The 24,525-nt window shown below is 33.6% G+C and overlaps 1 protein-coding gene and 1 long non-coding RNA gene across 2 annotated transcripts; one reads left to right on the top strand and one right to left on the bottom strand.

Moving 5' to 3' along the window:
• Positions 1–12: 12 nt before the first annotated feature.
• Positions 13–3,575, bottom strand: LOC145316120 (uncharacterized). Its single transcript, XR_013878320.1, has 2 exons — positions 2,519–3,575; positions 13–248 (listed from the first exon to the last, which is right to left on the bottom strand). It is a non-coding gene; the product is annotated as an uncharacterized LOC145316120 (long non-coding RNA).
• On the top strand, positions 3,576–24,303 carry l(1)G0196 (inositol hexakisphosphate and diphosphoinositol-pentakisphosphate kinase). The gene is made up of 20 exons (XM_080156385.1): positions 3,576–4,905; positions 7,414–7,499; positions 8,389–8,521; positions 9,875–9,964; positions 10,149–10,192; positions 11,022–11,112; positions 11,444–11,526; positions 11,675–11,842; positions 12,100–12,184; positions 12,464–12,928; positions 13,246–13,546; positions 13,993–14,649; positions 14,860–14,990; positions 15,209–15,317; positions 15,778–15,910; positions 16,254–16,325; positions 16,733–17,346; positions 18,219–18,287; positions 18,438–18,530; positions 23,105–24,303. The coding sequence occupies exons 1-20, from the start codon at positions 4,854–4,856 to the stop codon at positions 23,265–23,267; spliced, it is 3,639 nt and encodes a 1,212-aa protein (XP_080012511.1). The 5' UTR covers positions 3,576–4,853; the 3' UTR covers positions 23,268–24,303.
• The last annotated feature ends 222 nt before the right edge of the window (positions 24,304–24,525 follow it).

Here is a 24,525-nt window from a genome sequence, read left to right as displayed (position 1 = left end):
TCGGGAATGGGGAGTGAAAATGTGAGAAAAAAAAATTAATTTAATAAAAGAAATATCATTGTAGTGTTTCTTAACATATTTTAAATAAAACAAATAATTTTTTGATAAAATAAGTTTTTAATAGAATGGATGGTTGTCGAAATGTATTAAAATGTTAATGATATTATCAGTGGGTTGTTAAAAATCAACTGAATCTCAAAAATGTTATGAGGAAAAATTTCTGGACAGGCTAAAATAATAATAATAGCCTCACAATGCAGCAAATGTACGTTTTTTTGGACATTTTAACTATGTTTACTAAAAGCTTTATAAATCTATCAATTCTTAGGATAAATCAATGCAGAATACCAATTTAGAATCGCCAATGCAATGAGAAAACAGTAGATCCATTTTTTGAATTAGCTAATTATGAATTTTATTATTTTTTCAACGTCAAAACATAGCCTAAAATAAATTATAAAATTTTGTTTAAGTTTACCCTTTTAATAAAGTAACAGGATCTGTGTGCGTCAGTGTGTACTGTCAGATCTCGCTAAACGCTGAACTGATATCATTATCCTTTACAATGTAGCTTCACACAGATCCTGGGAAGGGGTTTATAACTATTGGGGGGGGGGGGGGGGGGGGGGGACCAACACCCTCACAAGAGAAATCGCCCCTACAAAAAAAATACTCATCCCCCCAAAATTTTTTTTCTTCAGATTTTAATTTTAAAAACTAAAAGAATGGGTTGGGTCAAATTCATCACCCCCCCCCCCCCCCCCACTATCTCAAGTTCCACATAACCGCTAGTTACTAGCTATAAATAAAACAAAATTGTTTAGTCTAGCGGTTTGTACCACAACTATTCAACTGGGAGTTGTCAGTAGGTCTTCGTTGTTTGATGACAGATTTTAAATCTTTAAATGCTTAATAAATTATCTTGGAAATCTCTATATAAAGTGTCAAACTTGTTGATTTATTAATAAACTTCCCAAGGAATGACTTTCTTTTATTGGTCTGGTACTTATAGACTTTATCATTCTTGCTAATTAATATGCAATACATTAAAATATATTTTAAAAATCTAAAATTAAATGTTAACAATCCTTTATAAATAAGTTAAAAAACTGTTTGCCTGCCTGTATTAAGAGAGATCGCTAAATGCTCATGCAGCTTCTTAATGTCAGGCTATAGTTTAAAATATTATGTGTATACTGCTTCACTCTACCAAGATAAAAAGTCCTTGAAAAAATAACCCTTTACCAAGGTTTTAAATTAAAAACAAAAACTAAGGAGAAGTCGTGACATTCCCTCTTCTCTAGGCGAATAGAATGATAAAAAAATTGAAAATTTCCATATGTAGGAAGCAATAAAAATATTAAAGAATTGGACAAACAGACGAACAAATGAGTTACAGTGTAGATGCGCCATAAAGGTTAGAGTCAAGGTTTCATCATAAAAAAATTCTACAATCTATACACATAAACAACTAAAGAGATCAATTTCACCCTTATGTCCATGATAAAACATCAAATCTAAAGAAGCAAGGAAATAGTATTTTTCACAGAGAATTTCCATGACACTCTGAGCATTCTTGACGGACTAAGTGAGATATACAAATGATGCTTATATAATTGTTATGGGAAATGTTAAAACAAAAACCAATTTTCTATCTTAAATAGCACATAAGAAAAATATTTGACTTTTGAAATTATAAGATTATCTTCGCTAATAAGATTGTAAATGATTTTATTATAATGAAAACCAAACTTTTTTTTTCAAATCGTTGCGGGTATAATATTAATTACCCTTCTCTTTCAATAAAGGGGACAAAAATATTTCCTTTTGTATTTTTATTGATCTTGTATAAAGAAATAGGGTTATTTACGTTGGTTTTCCTTTCCTAAGCTAAATATAACTGCTAAGATGAATTAACGAATGCTTTGATAAAGTCAAATATTACACACTTTCTCACTAAGTAGGGACTGTATAAAAATGTGAATATACGAAAAAAAGCCTCTTGGGTAAACATTGGACCCACTTTTTTATCATTATTATAACCTTTCTAAATTATAAATCTATGTGGGAAGGTTACCCAAGCGGCTTTTTTTGAGAAATAACCTAAAGAACATAAAATAAACGTAAAAATGAAACGTATGAAAAAACAATTATTTTAGAAAAAATGCCTTTAATTCATAATAATGATATAAAAAATATATCTTTTTTCGGGTTTTTTATTTAGTACTAACATTGCCATTACTGATTTTAACAATTAAAAGCGACTAGAAAATTAATTTATATGTTAAAACATTGCTCAATCGACATAAGGTCGAAATTTTTAAATTCCTTGAATTGAGATAATTTCTTGTTTAGGTAGCCAACTTCAACGAGCTGGTACTCAGTCAATTTTAAATATTTTTTAAAAATTTCAACTGCTAGTTTCATCATTATGCCCATATTATATATTAATTAAAAGATAAGGTTCAAATTCGATGGTTAAAAATTTCGAAATGTCCAGCTTTGCTGCACTGTGAGCCTGTCCCAAAAAGAGTTGCCTACAAATCTGTATAAGTATGACTGTAAAAAATGTATTATAATTCGGCTTAGAAAGAAACTATAATTTTGTAAATGTTATAAAATAATATTATTGTAATATTTTGTATTTAATAATTGTGTATCATAATCGTAAATGATGTTAATACTTGATTGATAATTGAAGATTGATTCTCGAACAATTATTTTACCAAAAGATCATTTATATTAATCAGAAACATTTTGAGCTTTAGTCGTATTCTTTAAACTGTCAGGGATATATGGATGTATCATTTTATTTATTTTTATACCTTTTAAAATTAATTTTATTTCTTCAAATTAACTATTTATCGACTGGGGTAACTTGGACAAAATTTTTAATGTTCTAACTTCTCATTGGAGTAAGTTAATACTCTTATAGGTCTACCCACGACCCACGTATCTCTGAAGTTTATATTTTGATAAATAGAATATTTATATTAGTAAATAGATGTTATATGTTTGCATGACAATTTCTTTCAGTTCCATTTATTTATTTATTAATTTGATTTATTTTTGCACTACTATCCCTATCCTAAACAAATATATTTATTTTAATGTATTAAAATTAATGTAATTTTTCTTTTGTTTCATGGTGTATTAATCTCATAAATAAAAAGGAAATTAAGATTTTTGTATTTCTTAATGCTGTAAATTTTTGCCATTTTTAGGATAATTAAAATAAAACTAATAAACAGACTTGGTGTCAAGTTTTGCTTTCAATATATTGATATTCTTTATGTAAAAACATCATAAATCTTGTTTGTTTTAAGAAAAATCCTTTAGTTTTTCACAGAATTAGTTGATTTCAAGTGTTTTAACGTTTTAGTTAGTTTTGTTTTCTTTTATTTAACTAACAGTGAATGTTTGTTTATTTCAAAGCACTAAAGATTACCCATTTAGCAAATTAAGATAGATAGATAAATAGTTTGCAAGAACATATTTTACGCAATTAGGAATTAAAATAAAGATAGCTGAAGCATGAGAATATTGTGGTTTCTATATTAGTAGGAATTTTATCATGGATAAAAGAATAAGTAATAATAATGATGTGTTTCACAACTTAGATAATGTGGGTATTTTCATTGTATTTTCATGATAAGCAGTAAGTAAGATCAGTCTAGTCGTTTAAAAGATCTTAAGCAAATTACACCCATATTCTTATGTTATTGAAACAATGAGAAGTAAAGTCTATTAATTTGCTTTTATCCTGGTCTTTGCCTACTTAATTATTTTATCCCAGTCTTAAATCAAAATTATTTTGCAGTGCATTTACATTTTTCCTTATCTTGCATTTTAATCCTTATGTAATCTATTCTATACGACATAATATCAAATTTTATGATAATATTGTGTTTGTTGCGTGTGTCAGTGTGTGTGTGAGTAAGCAGGAAGGAAGGGGTATTTTTTACACTAATCCCCAAAGTTTTTTTATAGCGTTTTCGTATTCGTTGTATTAACAATTTTTGAAACTTATATTGAATTTTGAATTTTTCGTTCGTTGAGTGTCTAAACGTTTTAACCACTAATTGTACAGAGCTGGATCTTTAAATATGTAGCCGTTGCCGCTGCTAGAGGTACACCCACTAATCTAATAGCGATCTTTAAATCAAATTGGCTACGTGTGGCCACGGCTATACGCGATCTTTAAATCACACCACTTTTTGAATTTTCAGTAAAAATATAAAGAAAAAAAATAATACGTAAAAACTTCAATCATTTAAAAATCCATGTTTTATTGGCAGTGGCTACGACTACGGCAACGGCTACACATTTAAAGATCTAGCTCTGAAGAGGTAATTTTGTGTACAATCATTGGGGATGTACATTAATTTATCGGCCATTGTCTTATCCCTTTAGATCTCTGGTGTGAGTAAGCCAATGATTGTGTGTGTGTCGTCCATGGTGTTGACAGTAATTTGTATACAATAAAAAGGGGATTAATTCATAAAAGTGACTTAAAATTATGATAAATTCTTAAGATAATTAGATTTGGTACATGAATAGCAAGCAAATGCTTCCTCTCATTTTGATCTTATATTATAAATTGTGTTCGTACTTTCCCAATGTATTTGATATTTTTCAAGCATTTATTTACATCTTTTTTTCCTTTTAACAAAAAGATTTCGCATGGTTAATTGTCAAATTCAACGCATCCATTTCGGGAATTGTCACCACTATCCAACATTATATTGTAAATTATTGTGAAAATTCTGAGTTTATCCAGTATAAGATTGATCTGTGTGCTAAGTGGGCGTGTAATTCCTTCTTAGTAGTGAATCTTACTCCGTGAAGACAAAATGTGGAAGTATATAATAGGATCTAGGTTCTATGTTAATAACTATATACAAGGTAAGGCTCATGGTTATATATTTTTTTTTAAAGAAAATCGTTTTTATTTTAAGTCATAAAAATGAGTTATTGGATTTGTTAAAATTTCCATAGGGTTTGGGAAATTTACTATGTTAAAAATATGTTTGAAAGTATACGTTTTTTTTCTGCTTATATTAAGAAATAGCGCGTGCTTAGAGATTTGACGAAGGATGTAAGCTTCATATTCTCTACTCATTGGGGGCAGTTGACACCACTCTCGCCAAAACTTCTAATAAATGTATTTTAGGAAGCATAAAAATGAAAGTAAAAGTTTTGTACATTTATATGGCTTGCTTTCAAACAATGGTTACTTAATTCAAAATTAATACATAAATTTTTACAACAGTATAAACTGTATAAATTGAATGTACTTGGCATGGTCTTTGTATGATTTTCAAAACTCGAATAGAATTAATTAGGACACAAGGATTAGGGATGATTATTTTGCTAAGTTAATCAATTTGAATTAGGTAGTGTTTTTTGTGTAATTAAACCAAAGGCTTGGTAATATCCTCATAAAGAGGCTGACAACAATCGGATGTGTAACGAGAAGAAATGGAATAAAAACTAGATAGGGTAAAGCGGGGCGAATCCCGGTAATTTTTTCGGTTTTTGAAAAAAAAGGGGATAAAAAATTATTATTTTTAAATGAGACAAAGACCATTAGAAAGATTTCGGAAAAGCCTAACAGGCCCTAAAAGGACACTGTCCTAGGACTTTGGAAAGTTTGTTAAAATTGGAATTAAAAATTCTACCGACTTTGCCCCGCTTTACCCTATGCAAGACTGTTGTTTACAATTTGTTTTACAATAAAGGGAGAGGTCATTTTCTAGTAAATCCCGTAAAGGTGTGTGTTATAAGGCCTAAAAATAGTAGTAGAACGATAAGGTGCTCTATATATTTGTATTTCCTATTGAATAGAACAATAGGGAAGAAATTTTTTTTTTTTTTTTTGATAACCGTACCTGGAATATCTGAAATTTCTATCAAACACTTTGTTTGGCTCAAACTGACACAAATAAAAAAAAATATAATTATAATAAATCAACCTGTAAAGAATGACTTCTTCCTTTGTTTAATGGTATAGATTGTTCTTAACCTTTACCTTGTACCTATAGAAAACATTATTATTATAATTATATTTTTTTTAAATTTTTGTCAGTTTGAGCCAAACAAAGCGTTTGATAGAAATTTCGTATTTTTTTTAGATAATCCAGGTACGGTTATCAAAAAAAAAAAAAAAATTTCCCTATTGTTCTATTCAATAGGGAATACATATATCTAGAGCACCTTATCGTTCTCCTACTATTTTTAGGCCTTATAACACACACCTTTACGGGATTTACTAGAAAATGACCTCTCCCTTTCTCTCAGTCATTGACCAACAAGACGAAATGAAAAAGGTTTATTGTTGTTTATGGGCATTGAATCTATTCTGCTTGAATCTATTCTGTTAGTTGGTTCAAAACAAAATCTAAAGACACACACATTCAATGAGTAATGAGATTTCAAACATGCAAATCAATTTAATTTGAGAATTTTTGTGATCATAACTTAGCCTTTTAAATGGCTTAATTTGGTTAGCATATAAACTACTAGGTATTTTATTTTATTTTGGTTAAGATTAAGAATGTGCATAATAATAATTTCAGTTATTTTTACAAAAGATTTATGATTATTTATATTATAATTACTTGATATAAGTAGAATATATTTCTTAATTTATATAAACATTATGACATTTATTATAAACAAATTGACATCATAAATTAAAGTTTCGAAGATTTTTATTATTCGTATTTTAAATATTATTCAGATAATTTGGCCTAGCATAATAAGATTTTAAAGTATATTCACATTGCTGTAATTTTCCAAAATTTTATTTTAATTTCCATTTGATTAAATCATCTCATATTATCATCAACAAGCGCAACTATGTCCATACCCAGTGCAACAATAACACGCTGATAATATTTTATCTGAAAAAAAAACAGTTTAGTTTAGAAAGGTAAAGAAATACTGTTTAACTGAACTTTTCACTTTTTTGTAGGTTTTGTAGATAAACCATAGAGTATGAATATCTCACTAAAATTCATAAACAGAAGATGGTGTCATTTTCCTTGAACTACTCAGTCATAGTGACGTACGAACAGACATAAGTGGCTTTAGTAGCTGCGCTGCTGAACATAGTATGTCATGTAATTTGTACTATAAAATTCATAAGTCATTAAATCAATTGAGCCTCATTATTTTTGACACATTTTTATTAAACTAAATAAAAAAACATTGTCAGGCAGGGATAGAAGGATACATTGTGAAGTAAAATATATTTTATTCATTGGGAAGTTACAAGGCAATTTAAAATGATCCGCTCCTCAATTTATTGTGTGTAACAATGTGGATTATATGAAATATACCCTTGATTCCTTCTATCCCTGAATCAAAAGATAGAAATGTATCAAACTTTAAAAATTTTCCTAAATTCAGATTGTGGGCTAAAAATGGAGTCAGATTGTTTGGAGCCGGACTGGAATTTTGACGACGATGACGTGGACTCAGATCCAAGTAAACAGGTATAGTAGGAACCTACAAATTAAGTATAAAGTGTGAAAGCGTCCTCACCTGGTCTGAAAACAAGTTTGGTTTGATACTCAGCCCTCAACGCATTAGAATTATTATGTTAGAAGTGATTTCTTCTGTCAGGCTTGTGGAGTTAATTCATTAATTCCCTAAAAAGCATAATTCTACTTTGTAGTTTATATGTCTAAAAATATTGCATAAGTCCTATTTATAGCTGCCTATTCATAAAGTTGTATGTCACTGTGAACTAATAAAAAATTCAAATGAAAAATGCAATGTAAGATTTAAAGTTTGAGCCAAAGCCATTTACAATTTAATGGCCAATTAAAACTAAATGAAAAAGCCCATAGTTACTACCTCTTTATTAGACATTTTCAAGTACAACTTTTACTGATAGACAGTGACACTGGTTGTAACCAGCTACAAACATAAAATCATTGGCATTGGATGATGTGGCTTTATCTATTTTATTATATCAACCTTATTTTTCCCATGCAGAAAATATTTTAAATTTTTTTACTAGATTTGGAACACATATTTTTCTAAATTATTTATCCTAAATTGTTGCCAGTAGGTCGATAGGTAATGCTTATGTCATTCGTCAAGTCAACTGAAACACTCTCCTTCTTTTATTTTTAAATAAATTGAAAATAACCTTTGGAGCCTTTCTTTAGTGCCTTAACAAACTACCCAGTACCCATTAAAACCTAAACAAACAAAGAAAAAACTAACCCTACCACCTTATTATAAAATTATTTCAAAATAAGGAAGGTAGTTTCTGTGCTCCAATATTTACTTTGAGGGGAAAACGCCCTAAATTGGACAACATAAGGATGATATTCGAATACATTTTTCCTAGAATTTAACTGTTTCTTTGTAAAGGTTCTGGTTGGAATATGTGCAATGGAAAAGAAGACCCACAGCAAGCCTATGACAGAAATTCTAAACAGGCTGGAAGAATTTGTTTACATCAAAACTATTATATTTAAAGAAAGTGTTATTCTCAACTATCCAGGTAAGAAATATTTTTTTATTTAGCGACAATTGTCTTATCATGTTGGTATTTAAACCCGTGACCGTGGCTCAACACGTATCGCATTCGCTCGTCCTCGGGAAGGTGATAGGTTTCAATCGCGGTCCGACACCGCGTCATAACTAAAGACGTTTAAAATGATTCCTACTGCAGCTATGTTAGATGCGTGACATAAATTTAAAATAGAGGGAATGCCTTGGCCCAAAACAGGCGCAACTCATTGCCATGCAGAGTTAGGAATTCTCTGACAAAAGTTGTGCAATCAAAGGGTTGGTTGTCGGATGGGTGTTGGTTACCATAGCCGATTGAGCGCGTTACAATCCATTTCAAAATGCAGAGTATGTTCAAAGGTTACGTGGAAATTACTTGAACCCGAAGCGTCACCACTCCCTCTACCATCATCATGTTGGTATTTAATGTCCTTGTTATTCATTTATTTACAAGACTTGGTCAATAAAAGTCTCGAAGTATGAGGCAGAAATTAAACTTACCCACTTACAGGACAAATAAAAAACTATTAAATGTAAATAGAATATCTACCTAATGAATATAGAATGATATTTTGCTTAATTCTAAAATTTCCATAAAATATTCATTCTTAACTTTGTCTTATCTTTATTGGGTAATAAATTGCCTACCTACTCAATGTTCAAAATAGTTTTGGGTTGTACAATTAAAAGCAATTTCTGCGATAAACTCTAGATAAGAACATAATAAGATTTTATTAGGGATAATAAAAGATTTAGATTTTATAAGGTGGTGCTTTATATGGCACCGTTATCTTATTCGTTGGATTATAAACTTTGGGTACTTCAAATAAATATTGACTGATTAGTTTCAAACTTGTAGTGTCCAAACTTTCCAACCAACAATTTTAATCTAAAAAAGGGGTAAATTTGTTTTACAATCATTAGGTCTACAATAAATACATAGTTCATGTTCTAAATTCCTTATCCTCTTGGAAATCAAGAGTCTTTTATTGCCAGAATCCTCTTCCCTTGTATCTGGGAATAATCTAATAATCTTAGCAACTTATAATACAAGAACTAGACAGACAGATGAGACATCACGAGTGTATATTCTGCAAAATTGACCCTGCTTAGGGGGGGGGGGGGGGGTAAAAAATAAAAAATATGTAGTTGGGGGGGGGGGGGGATAAAAAAATTAAGTAAAATGAAAATTTTTTTTCCATTTTTCTCTCATCCTTGGTGAAAAAATAAAATAATGTGCTTGAAAAAAACCAGCTGGAAAAAAAGAATCTTGTGCAGAATATACACCCCTGTGGGACATCGAATACTTGTAATGGCATATGTTTTATTTCTTGTTTAATTATAGTTGAAGAGTGGCCTGTAGTAGATTGTTTGATAGCCTTTCATTCAGCTGGCTTCCCTCTCAACAAAGCCATAGAGTACAAGAAACTTAGGAAGGAGTTCATTCTTATCAATATCTGATTTTAAACAATACCTTATCGTAGATCTCAATCTGCTGAAATTATTTTTTATTAGATTTTGTTAATCATATACTTTTTTTATTTATATTGTAAATAACAAAAATATTTTTGCATATTTGAAAAAATGAAATTAAGCCAATGAACTTGATTTATACAGGAGACCTTTTATAATCAATGATTTAGAAGCGCAGTTTGATATCCAGGTATTTAAGTTTACAATTAAAATGTCAGAATTCACATTTATATTATACTTTATGTATTAACTAGCAGCTACGCCCCCTAGATGCCTCTAGGGGCACTTGAGGAGGTAGGAGTTGAATTTGATAACCAACTTCTTATTTTAGATTTAAAAAGAAAAGGTAAAAAAAATTTGGAAGGGGGGAGAATTTTTTTAGTTAAAAAAATCAAATAATTTTTTTTTTGGGGGGGGTTTTCTCTTGGGAGGGTGGTGGTACCCTCCCCCAAAATAGTTTTAAACCTTCCCAGTACCTATGAAAAGATATCCTGTAAAGGAGAACCCGATCGGTTCAGCGGTTAGTGAGATCCTTCGGTACAAACATACACACAAGTCACAAACACATAGACAAACAGACATTTGTTACTTAACTTTATTATAAGGACCAGCGGCTACGCCCCTAGAGGCCTCTAGGGGCACTTGAAAAGGGGAGAGTAGAATTTGATAACCTAATTTATAATTTTAGATTTGAAAATAATAAGTAAAAAAAATTTTGGAGGGGGGCAGGAAATTTTTTTTTTTTGGGGGGGGTTGCCCTCCCTATTTTTATCTTTACTTTTTAAAAAAATTTGGGGGGGTGAAGTAATTTTTTTCTAGGGGCGATTTCTCTTGGAAAGGTGGTGGTACCCTCCCTCCAAATAGTTTTAAACCTTCCAAGGACCTATGAGAAGCTACCCTGTTAAGGAGAACCCGATCGGTTCAGCGGTTAGCGAGATCCTTCGGTACACACAGACAAATAGATATCCTGTTACTTTAGAATAAGGATTTACAAACATAGCATATGCTTATTTACCTAGGATCGCCGAAGTGTTTACCGAATCCTGTGCCGTGAGCGTATTGAGCTTCCCCGCCATGCTGTTCTGGAACGGGATGGTGTTAATAATCCAGGAATTAACAGATACCTACTCTAAACTGGATTTGTTTTTTGTTTCCCTGTTAAAGGTCAATAATAGGACTTTACCCCTAATAAATACCCCTTCTGGTTAAAACGTTTTAACACTCAACTTGATGAATCAGCCAGTCAAAGTTCAAAAAGTCCTCAAACGAATAAGAACACTTTTGGGACTAGTTTAATAAACAGCCCAATGTCCCTTCTCTCTCTGGTATTAATGAGTACCTAAGATTTTTTTAATTTAAGCTTATGACAGAAATTCTTTATTTACCTATGATTGAACCCCATACCTAGCTAACAAGCAATAAGTACCTGCTCTTGGCATAGAATTCGAAGAGGATGATGATCACGTAGTGGTGAACGGTGTCACCTTTAACAAACCTTTTGTTGAGAAACCAGTAGATGCTGAGGTAACTTAACTATGAGTAGAACTTACCTAGTAAATAAATTTTCATAATAGAATTAAGTATCTAACAGCTTTCTTTTTAATCATATAATTTTAAACCCTTTGCAGCCGAATCAATATCACTTTGTTTTAAATAATGTCTTTTTTTCTAGGATCACAATATCATCATTTACTATCCAACATCAGCTGGGGGAGGCTCCCAGAGGCTGTTTAGAAAGATTGGCTCTCGGAGTTCTGTATACTCTCCGGAGTCAAGGGTCAGGAAAACTGGATCCTACATATATGAAGATTTTATGGCTACGGACGGCACCGATGTTAAGGTATTAGTGGAAATTTTAAAACAAGGAGGATATCATTTATAAAAGCGAAGCTTAAAAGATTAGACAGTCGGACAAACGAACATTTAAAATTACCTATTGATTCTGAAGGAAAAGCATATGGCTTAAAAATTATTGTTAATCCATTTATACCAACTGAAAAGGATACCTATGTATGTGCTTCAGTTACAAAAAGATCATGAAATATCAGCATTGTTTAAATAGACGAGATATTTTAATCCTGATATCATAAATTTAAGGTGTACACAGTTGGTCCAGACTATGCCCACGCAGAGGCCAGAAAATCTCCAGCACTGGATGGGAAGGTGGAACGGAACTCGGAAGGTATGGATTCTAAATTAAAACTTGTCCAATTGTTAGTAGCGCAGCTTCTCATCAGATTTGTATGTCTTTCAGAACACATGACTATTAACTGTCCGAATGACTCTAGTGTCAAAAGTAAAAACTCTACAATATCAAATCAATCAAGACTCAAAGAAATCTACGCAGCTTAGATGTGACCTCTTATGTGTATTTTCTATCCGATTTCTCTCATAAGACTTTCTTTGTAATATCTTTATAACCGTTTATATTGTTTTTTTTTTATCTTCTTTTTTTTATTAGGGAAGGAAGTTAGGTACCCAGTCATCTTATCGAGCAAAGAGAAACTGATAGCAAGAAAAGTATGCATGGCTTTTAAGCAAACAGTCTGTGGGTTTGACCTTCTGCGAGCCAACGGCAAGTCATTTGTTTGTGATGTCAATGGATTCTCTTTCGTGAAGAACAGCAAGAAATATTATGATGATTGCGCGAAAATTCTGGGCAACATGATCCTCAGGGAGTTAGCTCCAGCCTTGCACATTCCATGGACGATGCCCTTTCAGTTGGATGATCCTCCTATTGTTCCGACTACCTTCGGTAAAATGATGGAGTTGCGTTGTGTAGTGGCTGTGGTTAGACACGGGGATAGAACCCCGAAGCAAAAGATGAAACTGGAGGTGAAGCACCCTAAGTTTTTTGAGCTGTTTGAACGGATGGATGGATACAAGACTGGTCATGTCAAGCTTAAGAAGCCAAATCATTTGCAGGGATACATGGATTCTTAGTTAACATAAAGTTCTTTCCTTGATTTCAATGCCGAAACATTTACGGACCGGAAGCTCTAAAGTATTTTTGTTAAGAAGTTTTGGTGTCAAAAACTCTTTCAAGTATAGATGTTGTTTTCTGCTCCTTTGTAGCGACTTGACTTTGTTAATATTTACGATGATTGGCTGATATTCAAATACCAATCGAAAGTCGACATAGGAAACCACGGGGTGGAAACATTCAGTTATTATTTAACTTTAATTTGATGTCAAAAATTTTGTTCTAAGAAATACAAAAAAATCGATGTATTTAACTTTAGGAGATTCTTGATATTGCTCGGTTTCTGTTGAACGAAATCGAAAAGGGCGGGGACAGCAATGAAGTGATTGAAGAGAAAAAATCTAAGCTCGAGCAAATCCGCTACGTGCTGGAAATGTACGGACATTTCTCTGGAATAAACCGTAAGGTCCAGCTGAAATATCAGCCCAAGGGGAGGCCAAAGTCAACCAGCAGTGAGGAAGATATTCCTGGAGGTCCCAGTCTATTGCTGGTTCTCAAGTGGGGTGGAGAGTTGACCCCCAAGGGACGCGTTCAAGCAGAAGAGCTTGGCAAAGTATTCAGGTAACAATTATCATAGGTTAACATATTTTTTCTAGGTATGTACCTATAGTTTTTACCTTTTCCGCCAATCCGATATTTTTTTTCTTCTATGCGTCACACTTTCTTGAAATGCTGTGCGACTTAGCAAAAAATTGGATTAAAGCCTTAGAAAATGATTCATGTCGTATATGATGCGGTAATTGGATTTCTATATATCAGAAGAAGTGTGATGTATGTGTGACTGTCTAAATTAAATTTTGCGGATCTTGGCCAACTTTCTTTAGATTTTTAAAGTTTTTAGCCTTAATTGTCAGAAAATAATAGTTGGGTTGTATTGTATGTAGAAAAGGGATATTAATTTTTTCAACAGTTTCAAGAGATATACCTATTCTTGTTTAAAACAACTTTGTTCCTACATAAATTTTCAAAGTATTTTTCAATCAAGATATATATTAGAATAATTTCAGATGCATGTATCCCGGCGGCCAGGACCTGTTAATCGGTGGTCTGCCTCCAGAAACCAGCAGTAACTCCACTCCTGCCCAAGGTCTTGGCTTGCTCAGGCTACACTCCACCTACAGACATGACCTCAAGATCTACGCCAGTGATGAAGGACGTGTGCAGATGACAGCGGCCGCTTTTGCTAAAGGTCTTCTAGCTCTGGAAGGTGAACTAACCCCTATTCTAGTACAAATGGTAAAATCTGCCAACACAAATGGATTATTGGACAATGATCCGGATGCCAGCAAGTATGATACTATCAACAGGGTAAAGTCCAAACTGCATAATATTCTTCAAAAAGATTCTGAATTTGATGAGAATGATGAGCAAGATCTGAATCCTGAACATAAGATATCTGTTGCCAACGCTATGAAGGATATTTCTAATCCTGTAAAAACTTGTAATAATGTTTATACATTAATCAAAGAACTTAATAGTCTAATTTTGTTACTTCAAGAAGAAAAGGGAGGCAGACAAGTGTTGTATCACAGTGAAACATGGGATTTAATGGCAAGGCGATGGGGAAAGCTGGAAAAGGATTTTCTACCTAAAACTGGAGTTTTTGATATTTCCAAGATTCCAGATATCTATGATTGTATCAAATATGATGTTCAACATAATAGGCAGGGTTAAATGAATAAGTAAATGAAAGATATACTAAATTTACACCATTCTTTTAGTATTTGTCAAGCTACACAACGATTAGATTTTTAACCTTAAAAAACAGAAAACTTTACAAAGTTTACACCTACCCTAAATAATATATAAATGATAATAATAAGTTGGTTTTAAATTGTAATTCCCTTTACTTAACATTTTATACCTGGCAATAGATCTATTCTGTATCCTGGACCAGCCTGGGAAACAGCGGTCAAGCTGTACACTCTGGTCAAACATCTGGCTGATGTTGTTATTCCACAAGAATATGGAATTACTAAGGAGGAAAAACTTACTATTGCTCAAGGTCAGTGTGAATAAAACACGTTTTCTCCTAAAGTACCGTGATGACTTTCTAGGTTCTAGGTACAGTGGGAAAATATTATCCATTCACCCCTCCCGTTAGTTTCAATTTCATCTGTTAATAAGGGGGTTGAGTATGGCAGGTTTAATATTATGCTACAATTCATTGAAGAAGATTTGCAATGTTTCTGTTAAGAAATGGCACATGTATCTTTTATTTAGGTATTTGTACACCATTATTGAAGAAGATTCGAGCTGACCTGCGTCGCAATGTTTCTGATAATGGAGATGATAAAGGAGAGGAGGGAGAGGAAGATGAAGCAGTCAACAGGTAGAATAAGGAATCTGAATAGGTGCTGTATGCATGGATTGTTTAATGTCATGGTATGACAGGTGTCCCAATTTATTTCACCCTAATGTATTGATTATAAATGTGTGTGATGTGTCTGGAGAACTCGAATCAACTCATCGATCTTAGCATTTCCGGGTTTAGATTTGAAATAGCGTCTGCTCTGACCACTTTCCCTACTCAACTGTGTATGGCGGGGAGTGGGGGAAGGGGAGGGGGAGATTATAGTATGAATAAGATATAGAGATGCATTTCATTTAGAAAGAAATGTTTTTGTTTAAAAAAGTAAAAGATAATTTACAATCCATCTAAAGAAAAGGTCATGAATATTTTTTATTGATAATTAAAAGTTCCTAATTAAAACCTTAAAAAAGTTTGAGCTTCTTTAATCTAACCTAACTAGATTTATCAGCATGAAAATCAATATTTTTACTATCTATAGGTTAAACCCACGGTACAGCAGTGGAGTGAGTTCACCTGGCCGGCACGTCCGTACCCGCCTCTACTTCACTTCTGAATCTCATATACACTCCCTGCTTACTGTCCTTACACATGGTGGCCTTATCCAGGGACAGGCAGATATTTACTGCGAAGCAATTGGAAATAAAATCAATAAAATATATGATTAAAAACCTTAAACAATTTGTTAATTTTTTTCAAGGAAAGGACTTTCGGTATATAATGATCGATCACTTAAACATATGAGTTTGCCACAATAATACCCTTCCTCCCTCCTTACCTAACTTAAAAAAGCATCAACAATATGTTTATGCAAAAGGATTGTTTGTGGTTCACTAAACTCCAGGGTAATTACGTCATTTTTAATTACTCTGATTAACAGTTTTCCTCAGATCAGCATGTAATTGTATACAATGTTTTCAATCTAATTGTTATGCTACATATCTGTTGGTACTGCAGGGCCAGGATGAACAATGGACCAGAGCGCTGGAGTATGTATCACTTGTCTCAGAGCTTAACTATATGACTCAGGAATCATTCTTAAATTCTTGTTTTTAAAATTGACTGGCATATTTTAATCAGGGTATGGGTTTCAGCTATTTTGTTTAATTTGAAGTTGTAATTGTTTTTGTGGTAAGCTTGGTTTTCAGATTATAAACAACAGGAGGCGGGTAACCTAAAAGTTTGAATTTAAGTAGAGAGATAGAAATACATTAACTCCTTGATTCATATGATAATCTGTTTTTAGGACACTTGAAATACCTACTGAGAAAGCTTAAGGCTGTTAATGAATTTCGAACTTTTATAAGTTTATTTTAAGCTTCTTACTTACTAACTTAGTACCATTTTTCGAGAACAAAATATTGTTTATTTTACTTAATATCTGCCTGGCCTAGTTGATACAAAATTTTAAAAATAATTTAAGAATCATTTCTCAGATCGTGATTATGTTGTACGAGGACCCAACAAAAGACCCGGGTTCTGAAGAAAGATTTCACGTGGAATTACACTTTTCTCCAGGGGTCAACTGTTGTGTTGACAAAGATTTGCCGCCAGGCCCTGGATTTAGACCGAATTCAAGAAATAACGAGAGTACATCAATGTGTGAAGCAGTTGAGAGCACCAAAAAGTATCAAAAGACGACTTTTAATAGGTTTTCACCGATGCCAGCTTTTACTGAAAGTGAAGAAACAACCAGTCCAACAAGTCCAGAAATCAGCGACGGCACGAAAATTCCTCTTTCTACCATGGATGAAACTATAAGTGTTGAAGTAGAGGAAACTATTACTCCATCTGTTAACGCCGGGAAACCTAAATCAAAGTTTACCGTTACAAAACAGCCGTCATCTGTAACCAGTAGTACTTCAAGTGTAAAAACTGCTAGCGGCAGCAGGGAGGAGATTATGATGAACGGCAGCAATTGTCCACACACAGTGCAGAATGAGGTTGGCCGGCCCAGGTCGCTGGACAATGAGCCGGCAGTGCCGGAGCTGGAGCCACATCAACACACAGTGCCCCCGCACTCGTGCTCTGCCAGGGGGGAATGCGCCAGGCATACATGCATTCAAATTTGAAAATAAATAACAAAAATTGTTCAATTAAGCTGTCGTTTTTTTTAATGGGGTAGGGGAGGGTTCAATCAAAAGTTTAATTCAATATTATTTACTTTGGTGTTCCCTTGTAGTAAAGGAATGAGATACAACAATAAAAAAAATGGGATCTACTGCAGTTCACGGTAAAATATTGCTGGTAACGAATATTGCCTAAAATCTATTAATTTTAAAGGCTGCTAGCTGCCAAACGGCTGAACGTACAGATCATACCCGCACACGTTTTTAACCCTGCCAGAAACGTCGTAAGCAAATCCTAGGATATGCTTACGACGTTTCTGGCAGGGAAGCGGTATAAGAAGGCCTACAAATAATCTGGAATAGCCAAGATCCAATGATGCACATGGAAAGCTTCACTGAAGAAAAAACGCGTAAAATATGCCTTTTTACGCGCATTTCTCTGCACTGCGAGATAATTATGCATTATTGATTTTTGGCTATTCCAGATTATTTGTGCCTTCTTATGCCGCTTAAAACAGTGTGCGGGGATTATCTGTACGTTCAGCCGTTGGGCAGCTAGCAGCCTTTAAAATTCATAGATTTTTGGCAATATTTTACCGTGAACTGCAGTAGATCAAAAAAATGTCCTATCCGAATTTTTAACCAAAGCTTATTTGCTTTTACGTATCTCTTGCCTTAATAAAGCTGTTTTCATATTTTATTCACCTCCATAAAAAGAGTGTAGGGGTAATTAAAATCACCTTTTTGGCACTGTAATAGTTCTGTTTGCCAAATGTAATCGAGCACCCAAACCACCCATTAAGGTCCTCTTGGTATTTTTTCTCCAAAATATCTAATACATGTATGGTGTCAGGCATAGGTTATCCTTACCTGGCAGCAAGATGACAAATTATCTAAGATTCCTTCAAGAATTGGCTATAAGGTAAAAAAATATCTTTACCTATTAAAAATATTTTTTCTTGTTTTTGCTTCTTTGATCCCTCTTTATTAAAAAAAAGATTAAAGCTACATTTTCCTGACTTTTCTTTTGTTTGTTTTTTTATTCAAAATATTCAAAAAAAATTATTTTTAGGCAACCACAGAATTCGATTGCTAGTCAGCTGTTCAGCACGGCTGTTATTAGTGGCTCTTCTTCTGTTCCAAATCTTAGTGTCTCAGATGAGAGGTATTTATTTGTTGTACAAAGGGGGGGGGGGGGGGCGTAATGACATAAGCTCTTAAACCGTGAGCAAAATGGTCTAAATATTGAGCTAGACCCTTCAAACTTGGTATATAAGCTTAGTCCTATAGGTATTACATCTAAATGGCAAAAAAATCCAAAATTTTTTATTTTTAGGTTAGGTTAGGTAAGAAAAACCCTGCGGAAATGGGGTTTTTAGGTCTTTTTTTGGTCTATTTTGATGTGGAAACTTGCCTTAAATTGTTTTTTCTTAGGGTTTTAACTTAAATACACTGTATCTATTCATATGGACATTATTTAAGATGATTCAGCAAGTCTTGGACCCCAGGGGGCTAGGTGGGTGGCCCGCAGGGGTTAAGTTCATTTTTCCCAATATATTTATTGTGATACATCAAATTATAGGTTTTTTAGGTCAAGGAACTCAAATTCAGAGCTAAAATAAGCATTAGACTAATCTGAAGCTAGCCCCAGCGGGCTAGGTTGGTGGCCCACAGGGGTTAAGTGCATTTTTTCTAATATATATCTTGTTATATATCAAACTATAGGTTTTTTAGGTCAAGAAACTCAAATTCTGAGCGAAAATTAGCATTAGACTGACTTGAAGCTAACCCCCCCGGGCTAGGTTGGGTTTCTGCAGGGCTTAAGAGCATTTACCTAACCTAACCTAGAAACTTACTCATATTTTCACAGGTTTTTTTCTTGAATGAACTGTGTCTATTAATGAGGACTTTATTTAAGATGATCCAGCAAGTGGGGGACCGACCCCAGCGGGCTAGGTGGGTGGCCCGCAGGGGTTAAGTGCATTTTTCCCAATATATATGTTGCGATACATCAAATTATAAGTTTTTTAGGTCAGTTAACTAAAATTCAGAGCTAGAATTAGCATAAGACTAATCTGAAACTAGCCCCAGCGGGCTAGGTTGGTGGCCCGCAGGGGTTAAATGCATTATTTCCAATATAAATCTTGTTATATATCAAAATAAAGGTTTTTAAGGTCAAGAAACTCAAATTCAGAGCTAAAATTGGCATAAGACTTACCTGAAGCTAACCCCTGCGGGCTAGGTAGATTTTCCACAGGGCTTATGTGCATTTTACCTAACCTAACCTAGAAACTTACTTATTCTTTTTGTTTTTTTCCTTGAATAAACTGTGCCTATTAATGAGGACATTATTTTAGATTATCCAGCAAGTCGGGGACTGACCCCAGCGGGCTAGGTGGGTGGCCCACAGGGGTGTAGTGCATTTTTTCTAAAGTATGTGTTGTCATACATCAAATTATAGGTTTTTTATGTCAAGAAACTCAAATTCAGAGCTATTTTAAGCATTAGACTGACCCCCGCGGATTAGGTGGGTGGCCTGCATGGGTAAATTTTCCAAATTATGTTTTGTTATACATCAAACTAAAAAAGCTAAAAAAAACACAATAGCAACCTGATGCTAGTTTTTTCGTGGTATGTGGTATACATTAAATGTATTTAAAAAATTGTATCCTATTAGCATATTAAATTCTTCCACCGCTAACATTGTACTATCAAAATTGAAATTCTTTCAAATATATGCCATATAAATGTAGTTTAACCAATTAACCAGGAAAAATTATGCAGTTCACTAAATTAAGTTCAAATGCATTTCGTGAAACTACCCCTTTGAATTTCTGGACCTAAAAAACCTATAATTTTATGTATGACAACTAAAAATGCACTTAACCCCTGCGAGCCACGCACCTAGCCTGCTGGGGTCTTAAATCTTAAATAATGTTCTAATAAATAGACACAGTTTATTCCAGAAAAAAACCAAAAAAAAAATAAGTAAGGTTCTAGGTTAGGTTAGGTAAAATGCACTTAAGACTTGCAGGCAACCCACCTAGCCCGCTGGGGCTAGCTTCAGATTAGTCTGATGCTTTTATTAGCTGTAAATTTGAGTTTCTTGACCTTAAAAACCTATAGTTGGATGTACAGGGTGCGCCACATATCTAGGGACTTTTTTAAAACGGCTATAGCGTCAAAACTACTTGACCAATCAGGACGTTTGACCCTAATATAAAAAGCTTAGGTAATGACCTTTTAGCACAAAAAAATCTTTGGGCGAAGATAGGCTCGTACTCCGAGCTGGCCGCGCTTATGTTCAACAAGGCAGATTCGAAGTGCGCCGGTGGTATAATCTGGATTCTCAACTAGGGCCCACTAAATCGGACCTCAGCCCATCTGTAGATGAGCTAGAGTTATGCAACTTGCTGGGGATACTGTTAGATACATAAGTAAGACACTAGAAAAGACTAGAGCTCTTTATCTAAAATGGCTTGGCTTTAGTACTCCGGCAAAGTGAAACGTGGCAGATTAAGAGATGTCAAAAACGTCAAAAATCGTGAAAATTTCCCGTTTCTCGACGTCAGAGACCCATATGGATCTTAAAACTCATTTTAGACTATGAATTGCGCTGACAACCCTAGATGAATCATCCTGCCATTTCCAAAAAGGTATAGAACGTCGTTCTAGCTCAACTGTGGTTCAAATAAGAGCCTCCGTGTCAAAGGGTAGCTTGAAAGTTGGGTGAATTTGGATCCTGCGGTTACTCACAACCTAAGGAAATGGGGCCTCCCAGCAGCCCGATCTTAATTCAATGGACTTTTGAACCTTGGGCTACTTTGAAGCATGCACCAATAGACGTACCCATACCATAGAGACCTCCCTCATTGCCACTATCAAGGAGAACTTCGCCAGCTTGGACAGTTACATTCTGACCTTGGCCTGTCGGCGGTTGAGTAGGCGGGTAGAGGCGGTGATTGATGCTGGCGGCGATTTCATTCAATGATCTAATAGTCATATACATAATTTGCTCCCCAGTTTTTAAAATTTAATAAAATCTTTAAAATTGACGATTTTATGTTCATTTGTTTACAATTTAGAAAAAGTCCCTAGATATGTGGCGCACCCTGTATGACAACACATACTTTAAAAAAAAATGCATTTAACCCCTGAGGGATACCCACCTAGCCCGCTGGGGTCGGTCTTCGACTTGCTGGATCATCTGAAATAAGGTCCTCATGAATGGACAGTTTATTTGAAAAAAAACCTAAAAAAAATATTAAATGTAAGTTTCTAGGTTAGGTTAGGTAAAATGCACTATTTTAGCCCGCTGGGGATAGCTTCAGATTAGTCTAATGCTTATTTCAGCTCTGAATTTGAGTTCTTTGACCTAAAAAACCTATAATTAGATTTATCACAATATATTAATATAATGGGGAAAATGCACTTAACCCCTGCAGGCCACCCACCTAGCCTGCTGGGGTCGGTCTTCGACTTGCTGAATCATCTGAAATAAGGTCCTCATGAATGGACAGTTTGTTCTAGAAAAAAAAACCTAAAAAAATAATAAATGTAAGTTTCTAGGTTAGCTTAGGTAAAATGCACTTAAGCCCTGTGGGCAACCCAGCTAGCCCGCTGAGGTCAGCTTCAGATTATTCTAATGCTTGTTTTAGCTCTGAATTTGAGTTCTTTGACCTAAGAAACATATCATTTGATGTATCACATCATATATATTGGGGAAAATGCACTTAACCCCTGCGGGCCACCCACCTAGCCCGCTAGGGTCGGTCCCCGACTTGCTGGATCATCTTAAATAAAGTCTTAATTAATAGACACAGTTTATTCAAGAAAAAAACCTGTAAAAATATAAGTAAGTTTCTAGGTTAGGTTAGGTAAATACTCTTGAGCCCTGCAGAAAACCAACCTAGCCCGGGGGGATTAGCTTCAGGTCAGTCTAATGCTAATTTTCGCTCAGAATTTGAGTTTCTTGACCTAAAAAACCTATAGTTTGATATATAACAAGATATATATTAGAAAAAATGCACTTTACCCCTGCGGGCCACCAACCTAGCCCGCTGGGGCTAGCTTTAGATTAGTCTAATGCTTATTTTAGCTCTGAATTTGAGTTCCTAGACCTAAAAAACCTATAATTTGATGTATCACAACAAATATATTGGGAAAAATGAACTTAACCCCTGCGGGCCACCCACCTAGCCCCCTGGGGTCCAAGACTTGCTGAATCATCTTAAATAATGTCCATATGAATAGATACAGTGTATTTAAGTTAAAACCCTAAGAAAAAACAATTTAAGGCAAGTTTCCACATCAAAATAGACCAAAAAAAGCCTAAAAACCCCATTTCCGCAGGGTTTTTCTTACCTAACCTAACCAAAAATTAAATTTTTTGGATTTTTTTGCCATTTAGATGTAATACCTATAGGACTAAGCTTATATACCAAGTTTGAAGGGTCTAGCTCAATATTTAGACCATTTTGCTCACGGTTTAAGAGCTTATGTCATTACGCCCCCCCCCCCCCCCCCTTATTACCTACATGGATTAAGAATGTAAAGGTATAAATTTTTACTATTTTAAATGTTGCACTCATACATTTTTGACAAGATGATAATCTGATATAGTTATTATGATAATTTCCTTCTTTCAAATCAGCATTTTTAAAGGTTAAATGTATTTAAAGATCAATATTTTTATAAACTAGATCCTTTTTTCTGATAAGTTTTTTATTAATTTTTTAGTGAGTCAAGTTCTGATGGTTATCCAGGTATAAGATCTCTAGAAACTTTGCACAATGCCCTCAGCTTAAAACAGATGGACACCTTCCTGGGAAATATTACTAATACTGGTGGTACCAACAACAGCACTGCTTCTAGCACACCAGTTCATAAATTGTCCATTTAAAATAAATTATTTAACACATGGTTCCTACAGTTCACTTACCAGATTTTCTGGACAATAAGATTAAATGTTAATCACAGTATCAATCAACTCTAGAAGCTACTTGTGATCTTTTCTTCTCATAAAATGGAAATCTAAACAAACTTTATATAAATATCCAATAATCTAATAGTCAATATATCTTCATTCTCTAGCGATTCTCTAAAAAGTTTAAATTCTGCATAATTAAATTGTTTAAAATCTAATATAGATATACAAATTGATATTAGAATGAAATTTTTGTCTCTTCTTGAATGAATGTTAGTTCATGCTGCTAATACTTTACTAGTAATACATTCTGTAAAACTGAAATTTCAATGTATTATCTATATTTCAACAATCTAATTAATACTTACCTAGCCAATTTTAGAAAATTTTACAATCCTTCTATAGCTTGAATCTTGAAGTAATAATGTATTTTAGAATGTTATATAATAATAGTCTGGGATACAATAATAGATCAATGAGAGGTATTGATTGCCTCTATTGGAAAAACTTTGTCATGTTCAGTTTTGTGAACATTTTAGTAAAGGATAAGACATTATTTTAATGCTATCCTGTATCCAATTACAAAATATTTCACTTATGAATGTTGCAAGTCACATTGATTTGTTTTTCATTGACCTAACTCTTTTATATCTTAACAATAGTACAATTCATTAAATCTTTACCCTTCAAATACTGTATGAAGAATTAAAAAGTCACTATTTGAATAACATCACTTATGTCACATTTTATAGTTTTGTTAGATTTTAGTTTTGTTTCGAATGCTAGGTAAAGACTTGCACTTAGTAATGAAATATTTCTTTAAAAATAATTTTATTTTTTGTGTGGATACCCAGTCCAAAGTGTTGAGTGGATTTCTAGTTGTTTTATTGTTACACTTATATATTTTGTTTTAATTTTTCTGTGTTAGAATATTTATTGACTTGTTTTAGTTATAAGCCCCTTAAAATTATTATTGTTTTTTAGTCGATATAAATATACGCTTAGAAATCTTGCACAGAACAAATGCATTTTTTATTCACATTTAAAGGGGGGGGAATGTGGTGACTCGTCACACGACATATCAGCAATTTTATTTTGGGTGCTACACCCTTAGTTTTAGAGATAATTGGGTGAAATCTTTTTGATTGTGTCACTAATTACCCCAAGTTTTGGTATCTTAAAAAAAACGGCGGCGGGACCGCCGTTTTCCGCCGCCACAAAAAAAAAATTTTAT

The sequence above is a fragment of the Acartia tonsa genome, chromosome 1 (assembly GCF_053477335.1).
Source record: "Acartia tonsa isolate MP-2025a chromosome 1, ASM5347733v1, whole genome shotgun sequence".
In the NCBI taxonomy this organism is placed as follows: Eukaryota; Metazoa; Arthropoda; class Copepoda; order Calanoida; family Acartiidae; genus Acartia; species Acartia tonsa.
This window is presented reverse-complemented; position numbering and strand designations above follow the sequence as displayed.